General features: G+C 42.7%; 1 protein-coding gene across 1 annotated transcript in view; it reads right to left on the bottom strand.

The window, feature by feature from the left end:
* LOC103606923 (myelin transcription factor 1-like protein) overlaps positions 1–15,148 on the bottom strand; it is a gene marked incomplete at its 5' end in the record, with an annotated part of 60,052 nt that overhangs the window by 29,623 nt on the left and 15,281 nt on the right. The window contains 2 exon segments of the mRNA XM_008591483.1: positions 3,910–4,044; positions 9,255–10,232. Of these exon segments, the coding sequence (XP_008589705.1) occupies positions 3,910–4,044; positions 9,255–10,232 (1,113 nt within the window).

The raw sequence follows: 15,148 nt of genomic DNA, 5'->3' as shown, positions 1-15,148 counted from the left end.
CCCCACACTGGCCCTTCAGCACGAGGCTCCGCTCCTCTGAGCTGGCGGTCTGCAAACGCCAGCAAGGTTCACCTCAGGCCAGGTGAGCATGCAGCATCCTTTCTAAACAAAGTCTGCCCAAACTAGCCGTGTAACTATACTTTCTGTCCTTTCCCTCCTTGTCTACGATGGCCACTCTTCCCTCTGAAATCCACAGGCCATGTTGTACGGCATCCTATGTCCACATGATGTGGCTGTGCTTGAGTCTACGTCTTATCACCTTACTCCTGGTCGGTTCCCTAATTAAAGAGCTTGTTAGGTTTTATCTTTACGGCTCTCAGAGCCTGCTGCGCCCTTAGATGTGGTCGAAGCTTGCTTTGTGCTGGGGAGCCGGCTGCAGTGGGCTCATGAGGTCTCCTTCCCAGAGACATCTAGATGCCCCTGTCTCTGCTCTCTGTCTCGGAGGAGGACGCGTCCCTCCCCTTTCCAAGTGAGCTATTCAGTCCGCACCCTTCCCACCTTTCCCTTTCCTCTGGGACCCCGATTCACCTGCACGGTCCATTCCTCATCCTCTACGACTTTCCCATCACCCTGTCATCACAGCACACAAACACTTCCCGTGACACAGCTTCCCTCTTACACTAATGTGCGGCTCTCTTGTCCTTTATGCTCAACTTTTTAAACAGAAACTCTTCCCTGGAGATGGCAAACACCTCTCAGGCTCGCCTGTGGTGTAGACATCCAGTTCACTGTGCTCCGCCTCCTGCTAAGTGGAGACACTGGCTCCCAGCACTGTCCGGGGGGACTCACACTAGACGTGGGGTCCCTTTGCCATCCCTTGTCTACGCCCTGCCTCAGTGTGATCAGCCGCAAAAGTTTTCTCAAACTCCTGCAGCCTGTGCTGCCTCTGCTGCTCACAAGGGCCTCACGTCCTCTCAGGCGTCAACCGTGGACTTTTAGTCAACGAATCCAATGACCTCTGTCATCCTTCCTCTTGGACTCCTTTGGGACCTCAGGCATCGCCTCCATCGTGGGGCTTTTCCAGACACACTGTCCTCCCCCAGTTTTCTCCATTTGCCTCTGTCTCCCCCTCTGCTCGCGTCTCTTCTCCTGCCCCACTTTCTACACACTCATGGCCAAACTTCCCATTTTTGATTCTTCTTTCCTTCTTGCCTTTTCCCTGGTCAATTTCTCTCTCAGTTCCTAGGAATGCTGCTCAAAGGACAGTGTTCAGAGAGCAACCTTGGCATCCGACCTCTTACAGACCCCCAGACCTGACCTGCTGAGAGTCTGCCAGGAGTACCTTGCAGCATTTCCAGTTTAAGTGGGGGAGACACAAGTCATGACCCCTATTCAGTGTGGCCCTACTGATCAATCTCCTGCGCCTATTACCAGTGTCACCACGCTAACACTCACTGAGGCTGACCGCTTGGCATCATGTCTATCTCCCTTCCTTCAGTCCTGCCACATGGTGGTCTTTGTGTCTAGATCCTGTCTCTGGGGTGTTTCCTGAATCCGTTCCAGTGTTTCCACTCCCACTGCCCCTGTCCTCTTCATGCCCTGATCTCATGCATGGACTTTTGCAACGACCTTTGGAAGATGCTGTGGACCCCTTCTCTCTCATACAGGACAGCCATGGCATGATCACCCCAAGGAAGCCTTGGGGTCCTGGGGGCCCTTCTCTCTAGTGTCCCACCCCTGCATCTGGAGCGTGCTGTCCAGGTGCTGTCATGGAGTGCCCGTGCCCCTCCACAGCCAGTGGGGAGCTCTCTGAGAACCAGAACTGTGCCTCATTCTATGGTGAGTTCTCTGTGGTCCTAACAGTGTGCCTCAGAGTCCTGCATTAAATTCAACTGGACAAAAATGATGATTAGGGGAAGCTAGCCCAGGAAAAAAGCCCACTATGGAATCCTTTATTCATTTATTTATTTTTTTTACATTTCTGTAGTATTATAAAGCATCGTAGATGAACAAATACTTAGAACACTTTTCTGTGGATGCTCTGGAATGCGTTGGTAAGACTGAGTTTCCACTTCCTCCCAGGCTAAGGTGACACCAGGAATGACCTGCCCCATGGCAGGTGCAAGTTTGTCATATGCACCTTGTCAGAACACAGTCCATAATCCAACTATATTTAGACTTTCCCATATTTCCGGTGAAAATATGGAGTCAAGAGATTTTCTCAACTATTAAAAAGAATTGATATTCTACCTGGAAGGCCAAAATGTATGCTTAAAGAAAAATTGCATAAAGAAACTTATTTCTTCTTCAAACACTACAGCTTGGTCTTGATGCCTCATTTTGTAGATGAGGAAGATGAAGAACCGAGACTGTGCAACATGCCAGATGTCACGTGGCATATTAGGACTGAAACTGAAATATCACAGCCAGGTCTCAGAGGAAACAGAAGACTTGGGAGTCAGACAGACGAGGGGTTTACATATTAGCTCAGTTATTTCTCAAGGTAGCACCTGTTCACATTAGTTTACGAGATGACAAGCGTTCTCAGTTTGTCAGGTACTGTGCTAATCCCTGCAAAGAGAATAGTGAAGTCTCAGATTCTCATTTTCCTCATCTGACAAACAGGGCCGACACTGCCCTGCAGGTTTACTGGGTATTGAATGAACCAGCGTTTGCTGGTGCGAGCTGAGCTCCTGACAGAGGGGTGTGCTCAGGACATGGAAGCTGCTGCTGTTAAACCATGCTGTCTCCCTGCTCATGTAACACACGGGATTGTAGCCACACTCTCAAATGTGTTTATTTTCACGAATTTGTAAGACAGTTACAAGAAACATGGGTTTATTATTTTCAGTAGGTATTTGAAATCCTGGAGCCACAATAGCTTCTAAAAATGTTGCACCTGAAAATGTTCAGCTAAACCTATTTTCTAAGCCTCAGATACCACTAAGAACTTTTCTTTGTTCTGACAGATTTGCTTCTCAAGTATTTCAAAGTTATCCATTTTAATGAGACAATCCTCAAAATTTCCTTTAAATAATCAACTGGTCAAACTTGTCATATCTCAAGCCAAGCTGTCACACTTTCCTCGCTGGAAACTATGTCTCAGATGAGGGACATCCTTTACGTGCCTTAGACTCAAAATCAAGATCTTAAACTCCTATGCTCATTTTGGAAAATGTGTCCTTTTCCTGGAAAACAGATTCTAATTGTATTTAAATAGTTGGCATACTTCTTGTGCTGAGAGTTTTAAAAAAAAGTTGTGTATAATTTCAGTTCTAAAAGAAATTTAGTTGTTTTCCTAGATTTAGTCCATGTTATCAGAGCTTTAATCAAAAAGAATACGATCAAAACCCACCTGATTTAAATCTCCTTATTTAAGATCCTATAGCGTACCAGTGTTGGGACAACTTTGATGTGAAACAGACTCTAAATCAAAATGCAACAAAACCTCCAATCTGGATATTGACTCAGATGATATCTGAAGTCCAGATGTTTGGGCATGAGATGTCTCGAGGCCTTTCCTCAGGGATTCCCAGCAGTTCAGTGCTAGCAGGGATTTCTTAGGGACTACGGAATTCAATTCTATAATGTGGGAGAAGGGAAGGAGAGCAGTGACCTTCCTGAGGTCACAGAGCAGGCTGGAACTGCAGTCGGGACCAGCACCCAGGCCCGTCCAGCAGCCTGTGAGGGGGATGGACAGTCTTCGTGGTGTGCTGCCCGCCTGGGGCTGGGGCTGCTCTAGGAGCAACGGACACCCAGAAAACCCAGGAGCTGGAGGAGGCAGCTTCCATCGCGTGGATGCACGGCAGGCCCACAGGTCCCAGGTGAGTTGCCCATGGAGATAAGCAGGGGCCTGGTTAAGTAAAGTTGCACTGAGCCATATGATGGAAATGACACCAGGTAGGAGGGATGACAGAGACAGTCATGGGTGCTCGCACTCCCAAGGGTAGTGATGAGATGTGGACTTACTTTCTGGAGGGACCCTATCTTTGTGCGGGCATCCGGACAGACTGCGGTGATGCGGATAAAGCCCAGTTACATGGCCGGTTCCATCACACCCGGGGGTTGGACACTTGCTTTCTTTCTTTTCTGTTCTCGAGGGATCTAAAAGCGACAACAAGTGTCAAGAGAATGAATATTTTTACCAACTGAAGACAAATGTGGTTATTCAACAATCTGAAGAGACCTTTGCTAAAGAAAGAACAAAGTAGGTGTCAGGGGGACAGGAGGTGACATCAGACTTTTGTTTGGGTCATTTTTTTTTTNCAATCTGAAGAGACCTTTGCTAAAGAAAGAACAAAGCAGGTGTCAGGGGGACAGGAGGTGACATCAGACTTTTGTTTGGGTCATTTTTTTTTTGTTTTGGGTGATTTTTTCCCACTTTTTACAGTGTGATTGTGAATCATAAAGTATTTTAGTTTTCATCCCAGAGGAAGGAAAAGCCTGCTCCTCACCTTAACTCTTGATTAATTGTTTTCCCGTGTGTTACATGATAAGCCGTGTTGCTCAAAGAAATCAGCGTAAAGAGTGATGAGACAGTGACCTTCTTAGAGAACAAAACTCCGTTCCATTGCCGTTCCAAAGTTTTTCTGTGAAATTCAACCAGAGAGTGAATTTCCATTCAAAAGCTCTTCAGCTGAATTTCTTTCTTATTGAGTGCTCTGATCGTATACAGCATACACTGCAAAATTTTGCTGGTGTCGAAATTTGATCTCTCGAACTTAAGGAACACTGTTTCTTAGCAGGCCAATTCAGCACTTTTTTGAAAACAAACTGAACTCTCAGAAGGCACTGTAAGCAAATGACCAAAAGGGTGGAAATCCCCACCTGACGGAGGGGATGGGCAATCAAAAATGTTTCAGAAGCCATTGGAGTAACCATTCATTTTGGTTTCTTCATCTCTGCTTGGGACCAGGGGAGGCTCAGAGAGTGCCTGTGCATGCATATGCAAGACTGAGGGGTGGCAGCATCTACGGCCCTGCTGGCTTCTTCCAGGGCCCATCAGCGGTGGGGTGGAGCAGACTTTTGGTCAAAAATTGAACGGTAGGTGCCAGAAATGTAATGATGTCACTACTAAAATTAATTCTATACCCCAAATTTACCACAGTTCATAGATGTGCACTATAAGATCTCCAGAAAATATTTCTAAGGTAAAACTCGGACCGAATGGTAAATATATGTGTGATACACTGTTTTTGAGCCAGTTTTTGAAAACCAGTTGCTCAGATCACCAATAGGTAGTGACTATTATAATTTGGTCCAGAGAATGCTCTGGTTACATCTTTGGGGACTTAATCTTTTTTGTTTTTATATTGGCATCTCATTAATCAGGCCAATCATGACTGTTAGAAAATATATGTTTTATTTTTGATTAAGAATTTACTTTAGGGCCAGCCCAGTGGCGCACTGCTACAGTGCGCTGCTTGGGAGCGTGGCAGCACTCCCGCCGAGGGTTCGGATCCCACATACAGACCGGCCGCTCACTGGCTGAGCGAGGTGCGGGCGCAACACCGAGGGTTGCGATCCCGTTGCCAGTCCCAGTCCGGTACGGGCATGACACTGAGGGTTGCGATCCGTTGCCGGTCACGAAAAAAGACAAAAAGGAAAAAAAAAAAAAAAAGAAAGGAATTTACTTTATATCAAAAAAAACAAGCTTGGTTTTAAAATTTTTCTTCTCAAGTCATTCACTTGAACTTGAAATAGACAAAGAACTCCAGTAATATGTAAGTGCTATTATGTTTATATAAAAAGCAACCCCCTTTTATTTTTAGCAAGCGTTTTGTTCTACATAATGTGCCTCTTAGGTGCTGAAACTTCCTAAACCAGTGCTGGTGTTGAGGGAAATATCCTTCACACAATTGTCAGCTGCTTTCCCACCATTATTTATTGATAAAAATTTCTGAAAATAAACCTAAAACTATGTGGTTGTGGCTTCATTTTCTAATTACGTCATTAGACCTTCTCTTACACATGCGAACTAAAGCCCAGAATTTTATTGTCTTCTGAGACATTTCATAATAATATTGGTATAATCTAATTAATACGAATATAGAATAGTAAATGCACAGTAACACTTTCAAAGGAAAATCATTGATTATTTAAAATTATAGGGAGATAAGATGTTTTAAACTAGATGCATATGAGTTGTAAAGGATAAAAAAAGTAAGTTGCAGCTATTATAAATCTTTAAGTGATTATTTCATCAGAACACTTCTGATTTTCTAACAAATTATATTATTTCACAGATTTTGAAAGTGCTCTGAAATTAAGTACAGATTTTTACAAAAATCATGTGGCTCAAAACTATTTGAGGTTTTGGAAGACAACAAGGGTATAGTCTCCTCTCGATGCATGAGTCCCGGTGGAGGTGGGCTATGTGTTTGCCTTCACTACCACCCTCCCCGGATTTCCGATTTCCTGCAATCTCAGTTCACTTAAAAGCAAACGTACAAGCAAACACAACACAACCAAGCAAGCAAAGTGACAACAATTTAACCAAAAACCTTGCAACAACTTCTAGAAAAGAAAATCGTCTGCTGGATTTGGCTCGCTCCCCATTTACGCCCATCAGAGCAGATGATCGGGTTCCACGATTAGCTTGTTTTGTATTAGCTCAAGGTGTTGGAAATGTTACTCTTTGGTAATTTAAACCAGCTTGATTAGGTTGTGTGGGGACGGGAGTTGATACAAATGTTCTCCCATCTTTTATAAAACAACAGGTAGCTACAGGTAGAGACTACTGGCAGTCTCTGTGGATGTTCGTGAGCGATTAGAGCATTCCTTTTTTATCTGCTTTTGTTTTTAAAGGGAGCCTTGATCTCTCTGCTCTAGTTTGTTGGCCTTGCTTGGCTTCATGTATTTGGTTCTGAATGGAACTATAGACATCTTCAAAAGAAACTTGGAACAATGTCAGAAATGCTGATAGAAAATGCAAATGAACTTTGGTCAGAAGAAGATCTGTAAAAACCGGGAGAGACAGAAATTGATGCCTTCCAACTCACGGGAAAGTCTGAATGCCCAGCCCTTCCCCCCTTGAGGTCGAAAGCATGTCTCCATTTCTACTGTTTGTTCCCACCCTTACCCCGTTTGCAGAGTGGAAGCAAGTAGCCTGAATTTCATTCCTTGCAACAAAACAAAACAACAACAACAAAACAAAATGAGCCCAAATTTGCATCAAGACGCTGAGCTTAAAGGCACCAAGAAAGCAAAGAAGCCACCGCGACGTAGAATTTCAAAGCCAAGTCAGCCTCCACGTTTCTGTCCCGTATCACAGCACTTCTCAGTGCCAAAACTCCATCCTGGAACCAGTTGTTCAGAATTCCAAAACACAAGCCTAAAGTACATTTGTCCAATTGAGCAATCACATGAGAAGACATCACTTCTTCCTAAAAATGTTTGGCTCCTGTACGATTCTCAGAAATTTGACTAAAATTTTCTAATGGATAATTTTTGACATATCTTGTTTACAATGATAGCACTATCATTTTAAAATGTCCAAAGCTCTGCTGAGCTAAAGACCCTATTTCCCCTAAATAAAACCAGCGTTTTTGTCATATGCTACACCTTACCACAGTCTAGTCTTCACCTGTGCACCTCAAACAACTCTCACGCCCAAGCACTGCCAGACAAAGAAGCCCCTGAGCCTCTGGCTAAGGTTTGTCTCCAATTTGGATTTGGTTATAGCAATGCCTAACTTGCCACAGAAGTTATGTGCACACATTGAGAGGAGAATACACACCTATGTCACATTAGAAAAAATGCAGTTTTTTCTGGAAAAAAATGCAATCGTTTGAAGTTTATACAGCAACTGATTTTCAAACCAAATTCTTAAACTGCATTGTCAGATCCACAGTGAGGAAACTCAGTATTCATAAAAATAGAATAAAATAAAAAAAGAAAAATGATTTTTTTGTTACTAATGTAGAAGTATTTAAGGAATCACCAATTTCATTCTTAGAAATGCTTCTTAGTTATTAAAGTAACTTGTGATCAAGGTATTGATAATGCCAAGGCAACTTGCCACAGAAGTTATGTGCACACATTGAGAGGAGAAAACACACCTATGTCACATTAGAAAAAGTGCAGTTTTTCTGGAAAAAAATGCAGTTGTTTGAAGTTTATACAGCAACTGATTTTCAAACCAAATTCTTAAACTGCATTGTCAGATCCACAGTGAGGAAACTCAGTATTCATAAAAATAGAATAAAATAAAAAATGAAAAATGATTTTCTTTGGTACTAATGTAGAAGTATTTAAGGAATCACCAATTTCATTCTTAGAAATGCTTCTTAGTTATTAAAGTAACTTGTGATCAAGGTATTGATAATGCCAAGGCTGTGCATGAGCCTGAATTAGAACCTGCCTGGTATTGACAGTGGGCACTGTCATTGCAAAGATGGAGCCAGTCATTCAGGTTGGATATATATATACACATATATAGATATGACATACTTACTATATATTTATAGTATATATGTGTATATATATATATATATGTATATACAGTTTAATTTATAGTTACACACAAATATGTGCCCTCCATAAAAGAAAATTTGGCTAAAACTATCATATTGGATAGTTTTGAGTGTTTTATAATAAATTGCATTTGAGGAAAGCACCATAACAGTTTCCACACTGGAGTGGGGTCGGTGAGGAGGAAGGGACATGCTGAATAAATCACTATTGATCTCAGCTGCAGGCCACACTGAGCCTTGCATAGCAAAAGGCTTCCAGTGCCTTACTGTCCCGAGCGATGAACGTGCAGTCACTGCCCTAACCTCATGTTATCGGTCATTCTGTTACTGCTCAGTTTCTCTCAGGGGTGTTTTCTGTGGTGCTGATTTTATCAGTAAGTGTCATTTGATGATAATTTTATAAATGACAATGCCACATACTCAATCCTATTTATAAAATATGCGCTTTATCTCTGATTAACTAATTGTTACAGAAACTCTTGACACTCAACATAGATTGCGGTTCATTTATAACATCATGGGCTTATCCTAATATTTTCCATCCCATGATGTGTTAGTGCTTTGATCTGTCTTCCCAGGGAGTGCACTTTCCCACTGAAATATTTTATCGGTTATCTGCACTAGTAATGTGACATTGAGCTGCTTTGTCTTCTTCTCAGACAAATATTTTATTTGCTCTTCAAAAGCGTAATCACAAAATATAATTCTGAAATCAACTCTAAAAACGTGCATTAGAGATACGCTTGAGTGTAACTCATAGTTTAATTGTAGACTATCACCAGGACTTTTCACTCTAGCCCATGCTTTCATGAGGCAACTTACGTTAGGTAGAAATATTACCTTTACCATACTATGGCTTTTTGACATGACTGTCGCTGGACTTGGGCTTCCTGTCCTCCCCGGGAAGCTGCCTTGGAGACTGGTCCTCGTAGCATCTCATATTGTCCCTCCTCCCCGCTTCCATGGCCATCTTCTCCCGCATGGCCTTTGCTCTTTCCGTTTCCAAGGCGATGGCTTTCTCGAGAAGAGTCAGGTTCCCCTTGGTCATGTCAAACACCTCCTCGGACCTGTCCGAGTTGACGGAGGTAGTGTCGTCATCTCGCTCGTGACACCCGTCCTCCTTTGCACAACTAGAAAACGTTCTGGGCCGGGGACTCAGCTGCTCTTCCAGCCTCATGAGGTTCATCATGTCTGAGTAGTTCCTGTCCGGTGTCCTGCCCGGGAAGTCGTCCTCCTGTCTGGTGTGCTGGCGCCCGCTCAGGGTCTGCTGGGGGTTCCGCTCCTGCGGGGTGGTCTCGCTGAGCTTCCTGGCCAGGTCGAAGCACTGGTTCCTCAGACACTCCAGGCTGCTCAGGCACACCTCCTCGTCGCTCTCCTCCACCCTTTTCTCCACGAGCCCGTTGTTCACGGGCTTCCCCAACATGACATAGTTCACGCTCCGACTGTCCTGCTGTGACATGCCGTCTGTGTAGCTTCTGTCGTTGATGTTGTCTGAGAGCACGACGCCGTGTCCTTGTGCTAGCAGCTTAAGGGAGTCCACTGTTTCTCTGACCACGTCGCTGTCTAAGTCTAAACTGAGTTCGCTTTTGCGACCCAAGTTTTCATTTTTGTCACTGTCATCTTCCAGGCTGTTGGAGGTATTGCTGTTCATTTCCGACTCAGTCCTGGCCCTGTAGGCTGCGTCCTCAGCAATTTTGCCGAGGTTTAGCAAGGACTTGGCCACCAGCTCATCATAATTGTCATATTCATCGTTATTGTTGTCATCCTGCTCTGTGTCCTGCATTATCCGAGCATTGTGACAATCCATTTGATGGTCTTCTGCAAAGAAGACAAAAAAGACAAAAAAGAAAAGAAAAGAAACAAGCGGCTAGAACGTGAAGTTTAATTGGAACAGCACGGATACAAGTTAACTGCAAGTCAAGCTCCGTTTACCCTTAATAGAGCCTCACGTCCCACCGCGGCTGGGTTCAGAGTGTTGACATAGAGAAAACGGTTGTGCTGAAAAAAAAGAGGCCGTTTGAAATATTTGCTGTGAACTCCTGATTTCCTTAATTCCTTAAAACGAATTAGTAAATATGGTGGATATAATTTTAAAATATTGATTTTGTATTATTTCTAAATTTTAAGGATGACTCACTGACTTCACTGACTTTATTTATTTACATCCCAGCCAGATGCGTACTGATTATATCCACCAAATTACTAGGCTTTCTAAGAGTTCATGAACTTTACGTGTTGCCAAATCTTAAACAGATGTTCACAGCAATGGCTTTTAAACTGTTTATTCTCACAGCGATGCTTCGGCAACACAGAGGAATGCCTCAGGTTTCTGCGGAATCACGCAGGGATGCCACTTATATTGGGAGCTCAGTGTCACAAGCACATGTTGGGGCTGAATTAAGAGTTATTTTGAAGCTGACACCTTTGAGAGACAGTAAAGCAACAGGAATTCCACAGCAAAAGTGTAGAAAGTCAGTCTGGTGAACTGCGGTGCCTGAGTAGGATGGAGACGCCACAGCTGTGGTGTGCACGGCTCGGGACTTAATGTGACACACAGTGTTGCTTCGTTTGTCCATCTCAGAGCCTCAGTAAAATTTCAGTGAGCTCATAGAAATAATATGTGAATAAGTGCCATACTTAATCTCAAAAAGGTATCTAGAAAATACTCTCTAGAAAAGACCATGTGACAAATTGCATAAAACACGTATGTTTCATCTGAAACATATTTTGCTGAACACAAAGGATATTTGAAATTTGTACCTGTATTCACCATTCTACGTAACTGCTATCATGTATACTGCAAAAAGATAATAGTAAATGGGCTTTCAAATGGACCCTCCCTCTCAGGCTGGATTTGGTTAACTGCATGGCATTTTCACATCTGTTCTTTGTTTCCATGGTTAAAAAACCAGAGCACAAAATCTTTTTTAAAGTTGATTAACGATTTGAAGAAATGAGGTATATTGACTACTGGAAAAATATGAGTTGAATAAGCTGAGATTTGGGACTCATGCTGCTATCTTCGTAGATTTTATGCAAAAAAAGACTTTTGTTAGTGAAAAACAGATTTGGAGCTCAACAGGCCAATAATAGGAAAATAACATCCTTATTATCCCACGTTTAATAAACAAATATTTAAGATCTGATACACCTTTCTAAACATCAGTAAATCAATTCACCACTTATTAGTCATAGAGCATCACTAATCATATGAAACAAATATTGTCTCTCTTCTGGATAATTACTATAAATTGTTTTCTTTATTATAAAGATAGAGATATTCCCAAAGAGCAGCAAAAAGAAAAACAAAAAAACCCAAATAAACAAAAAAACAAAAACAAAAACAAAAAACCCCAAACTAGTAAATGCATCAGAAATACTGTGGAAACATTAATCTCAAATGTATACCTTGCTATCAGAACTATTGTGGAAACATTCATCACAAATGTATACCTTGACATGGCCTAGGGTTCAAGCTTTTAGTAATTCAAGTCAATCCTATTCTAATGAGTCTTTGGAAATGTAAAAGTTATATTCTCCTCTCAATTTATGCACTTTGTTATATTCATGGGCTGCGATTAGAGAAGTATCCTTAGGATAATCAAGCTGTGTTATCTCTGCACAATAGTGATGGTGATTTTTGACAGCCAGTACCATGGTACCTATGAAGACCCAACCACTAGATAAACTTACAAATTACGATTTGTAAACAAGAAAACACAGGCAACATGTCAAAGCATTTTGAATGTTGACTCAGAAAAGAACCACAATCAGGCAAGACTTATTCTTTTTATGATTTTTCTCTTAAAGTTCTCTGATAGGACTCATTAGATCGTCCTGCAGAATCTGGAAAGGAGGAAGTCATTGCAAGTGGTAAGCGGGGAGAGCAAAGCCTGTCCTTGCTGCTTCTTGGAATATGACAGTGGCCTGCATCTTAATGTTTCAGCCCCAACAAACTCGTTATGTGCACGACTGTCAGTTCTCCACAGGCTAAGTTTCAGGATTACCTCCAATTTATTTGCTCCTGCATTCTGCCTTCTACATCCCATATTTAAGGATCACATCTTAACCCTTTGATAATCAGATATCTATTCATCTCTTCACTCCACTCATAAATTACCTTCCCCAAGGAGATTAAAACAAAAACGGACGTGCTTCTCCACATGGTCTCACAGCACGCTGACACGTGCAGCTGAGAAGGGTCCCTGCTCCCCTGAACACCATGAGGGCATGGTCTGCCTCCACTGTGCATTTGGTGGCAGGCTCTAATGACAAAGTGTTGCAAGAGCAAACTGTGCACACCGCTTTGGTAATCACACGAGGATCAGCACGAAATTAGAAGTTGTACACCCTGGTGCTCATGATGGCTTTGCTGCCTACTAAGTGTGTGACGCTGGTGACCTAGGCTTTCAGAGCCTTCGCTAGCTCATCTGTAGAGTGGAAATCGTAACACTGCCAGCCCTTCTTCGAGATCTCCTGTAAGAACCATGTAAAGCTCTTTGCACACGTGGCGGCTGGAGCTAACCTGGTGGCATTTGCCACACAGCCGATGCTGGGGGAGACCAGGCCATTTGTGAAAGAAATCTGGAAACATGCAACAGAAAATGTACTAGCAACTGAACATGCAGCTTACTGTGTGATCCACCTCTTCCTCAGTGTTCCTAGTGCTCAGTGTTGTCTGGGGCTTTGGCATTGACAGCAGCAAGTATGGGAATGGCTGGTGAAATGGAATTAATGGCCAAAACTCCTTGCAGCTAATAGAATTTCCCAAGTTACTGCCATTTAACTATCTCACAAGACATTTTAAATAAACACTACTCTTAATTTTGTAGACTAATGGAGGGGAACAGTCAGTCAGTCCATCAACAATCATGTTCTAGGTATCCGCCATGCATCAGCTTTGTCTAGAATTCAAAATAATTTATGGTGAGCTTTTAGAATTCTATTTCTGGTTCTACATATTCGGGCATTTTTCCCTTCTGGTTATGTTTTTGCTGAGGCTAATAATGAAATGAGTCATAGGTGGAGGTGGGCTGTGGGAAATAGACCAGAATTTTCTGTGCCAGTCTGGTATTAAACATGTGGTCTAGTCTACAAAATGAATATGACAACCACAACAACTTCAGGAGTCAATGTCACCGTTTCTATCTAGCAATTAATGTTCTATGAAAGAGGGAGAATGCATTTGTGATTCAACAAAACAAGCATTTTATCAGAAAATTATTTCAAAGTAGAAGCTTATGCTCTATGTAAAAGAGATTTCAAAGTAGAAGCTTATGTTCTACGTAAAAGATAATAATTATTTATGTAGATGTTTAGAGAGAAGACCCAAACATTGCCAGTTTCCTTTTGTAGTTTTCTATTTTAAATATGTCATCTAGCAAAGATGCCCAGTAACAGACTATAAAAAGGAATCACTTGTCAGTAGGTGCCAGCCCAGGTGTTCCCAGCAGGGTGGGGCCACAGAATTTTTATACTGGAATGGAAATTAGAGAAGACCTGGTCCAATCACTTCCAGGTGAGGAAACTGAGCCCAAAAAGCGGATGTGACTCAGTGGCTAAGCCCAGGTGCCCCTTCTGTGTTTCCACCAGGCAGTCACAAACCTCATCTTCATCACTGTCACCTCTGCAGTTTTAATTCCCTGGTGAGCTTTATAAAATGTCATCAGTCTGAATTTTACCTCCTTGGAGTCGGATTGTTATCAACTATTTATGCTCCATAGTTACAATTACAAAACCCAAAATTTCTCTTAAAAAACAATGTGGTTGCTGGAAGGTATTTTTCCTCCACCCTATGACTAGAGTCTTGGGTAGTCAGAACCCTCAGAATTACAGCTTTACAAACACAGCTTTTGACTCCTTCAACACCTATTCCAGATTGAGTGACTGCGGTTCTCTTTAGCCACTAAAATAAGCCACGGGCAAGCAAATATACCACAGAGTTTGGAAGCACAGAACAAACAGTAGGAGAGACGCTGCTTCAACATGGAAACCACTCTGGACTTTGCTGAGTCAAAGATGACGTGATCTGAGAGCGCACATTTCAAGTAAAAGATCAGTGTTTTATACGGCACTAGAGAGGTGTTTATAGACATATATAGGCATCAAATATATTTCTTACTTATAAATACAGAAACTCGATAATACATTTGATTCTAGTGGAAGATAATTGTGTTTTAACAGAGTTGCAACAGCAGGAAAGTGGGGCACACCACGCACACACCACACCTTCCACTCTGTGCCAAGTAAGTGAAATTGGCGTGTATGGAGAAACCATCGGCCTTGTCAGGTCTCATGACAGGTGGCTATTCATCCTCACACCCATAATGACCCCACCAGAGAGGTGCTCAAGGACCTGCTGCTCCCTCTGCAAGATGACAATATGAAGCCGCAGAGGTTAATGATTTCCCAAGTCACGTGCCAATAGGTGGCAGCTGGAAAACTGCCCCAGAGTTCTGGGGACACCTCACTGTGCGACTCTACTTCAATAGCAACCGGACCACGCAGTTCTCACCCAGGGGACCCAGAAGGCTCGACCTAGACCTGTTCTAGCTCTCCTTAGCAGTGAAGACCACAAGCCACTCTGCCTCGCCATTCAGGAGGCTTCTGCGGTGGTGGTTTGACAGCATCCATTTCTAATTATTTTCTCCTTTGAAAACTCCACATTGGGTTGGTATAGCGGACTTAGTTCGATCACCAGCCATTGAAACTTGTGCTGGGACTGCCAGCTTAGT

This window comes from Galeopterus variegatus, unplaced genomic scaffold (assembly GCF_000696425.1).
Source record: "Galeopterus variegatus unplaced genomic scaffold, G_variegatus-3.0.2 Scaffold6961, whole genome shotgun sequence".
Classification (NCBI taxonomy): domain Eukaryota; kingdom Metazoa; phylum Chordata; class Mammalia; order Dermoptera; family Cynocephalidae; genus Galeopterus; species Galeopterus variegatus.
The sequence above is the reverse complement of the archived record's forward strand: the minus strand, read 5'-3'. Positions and strand labels throughout refer to the sequence as shown.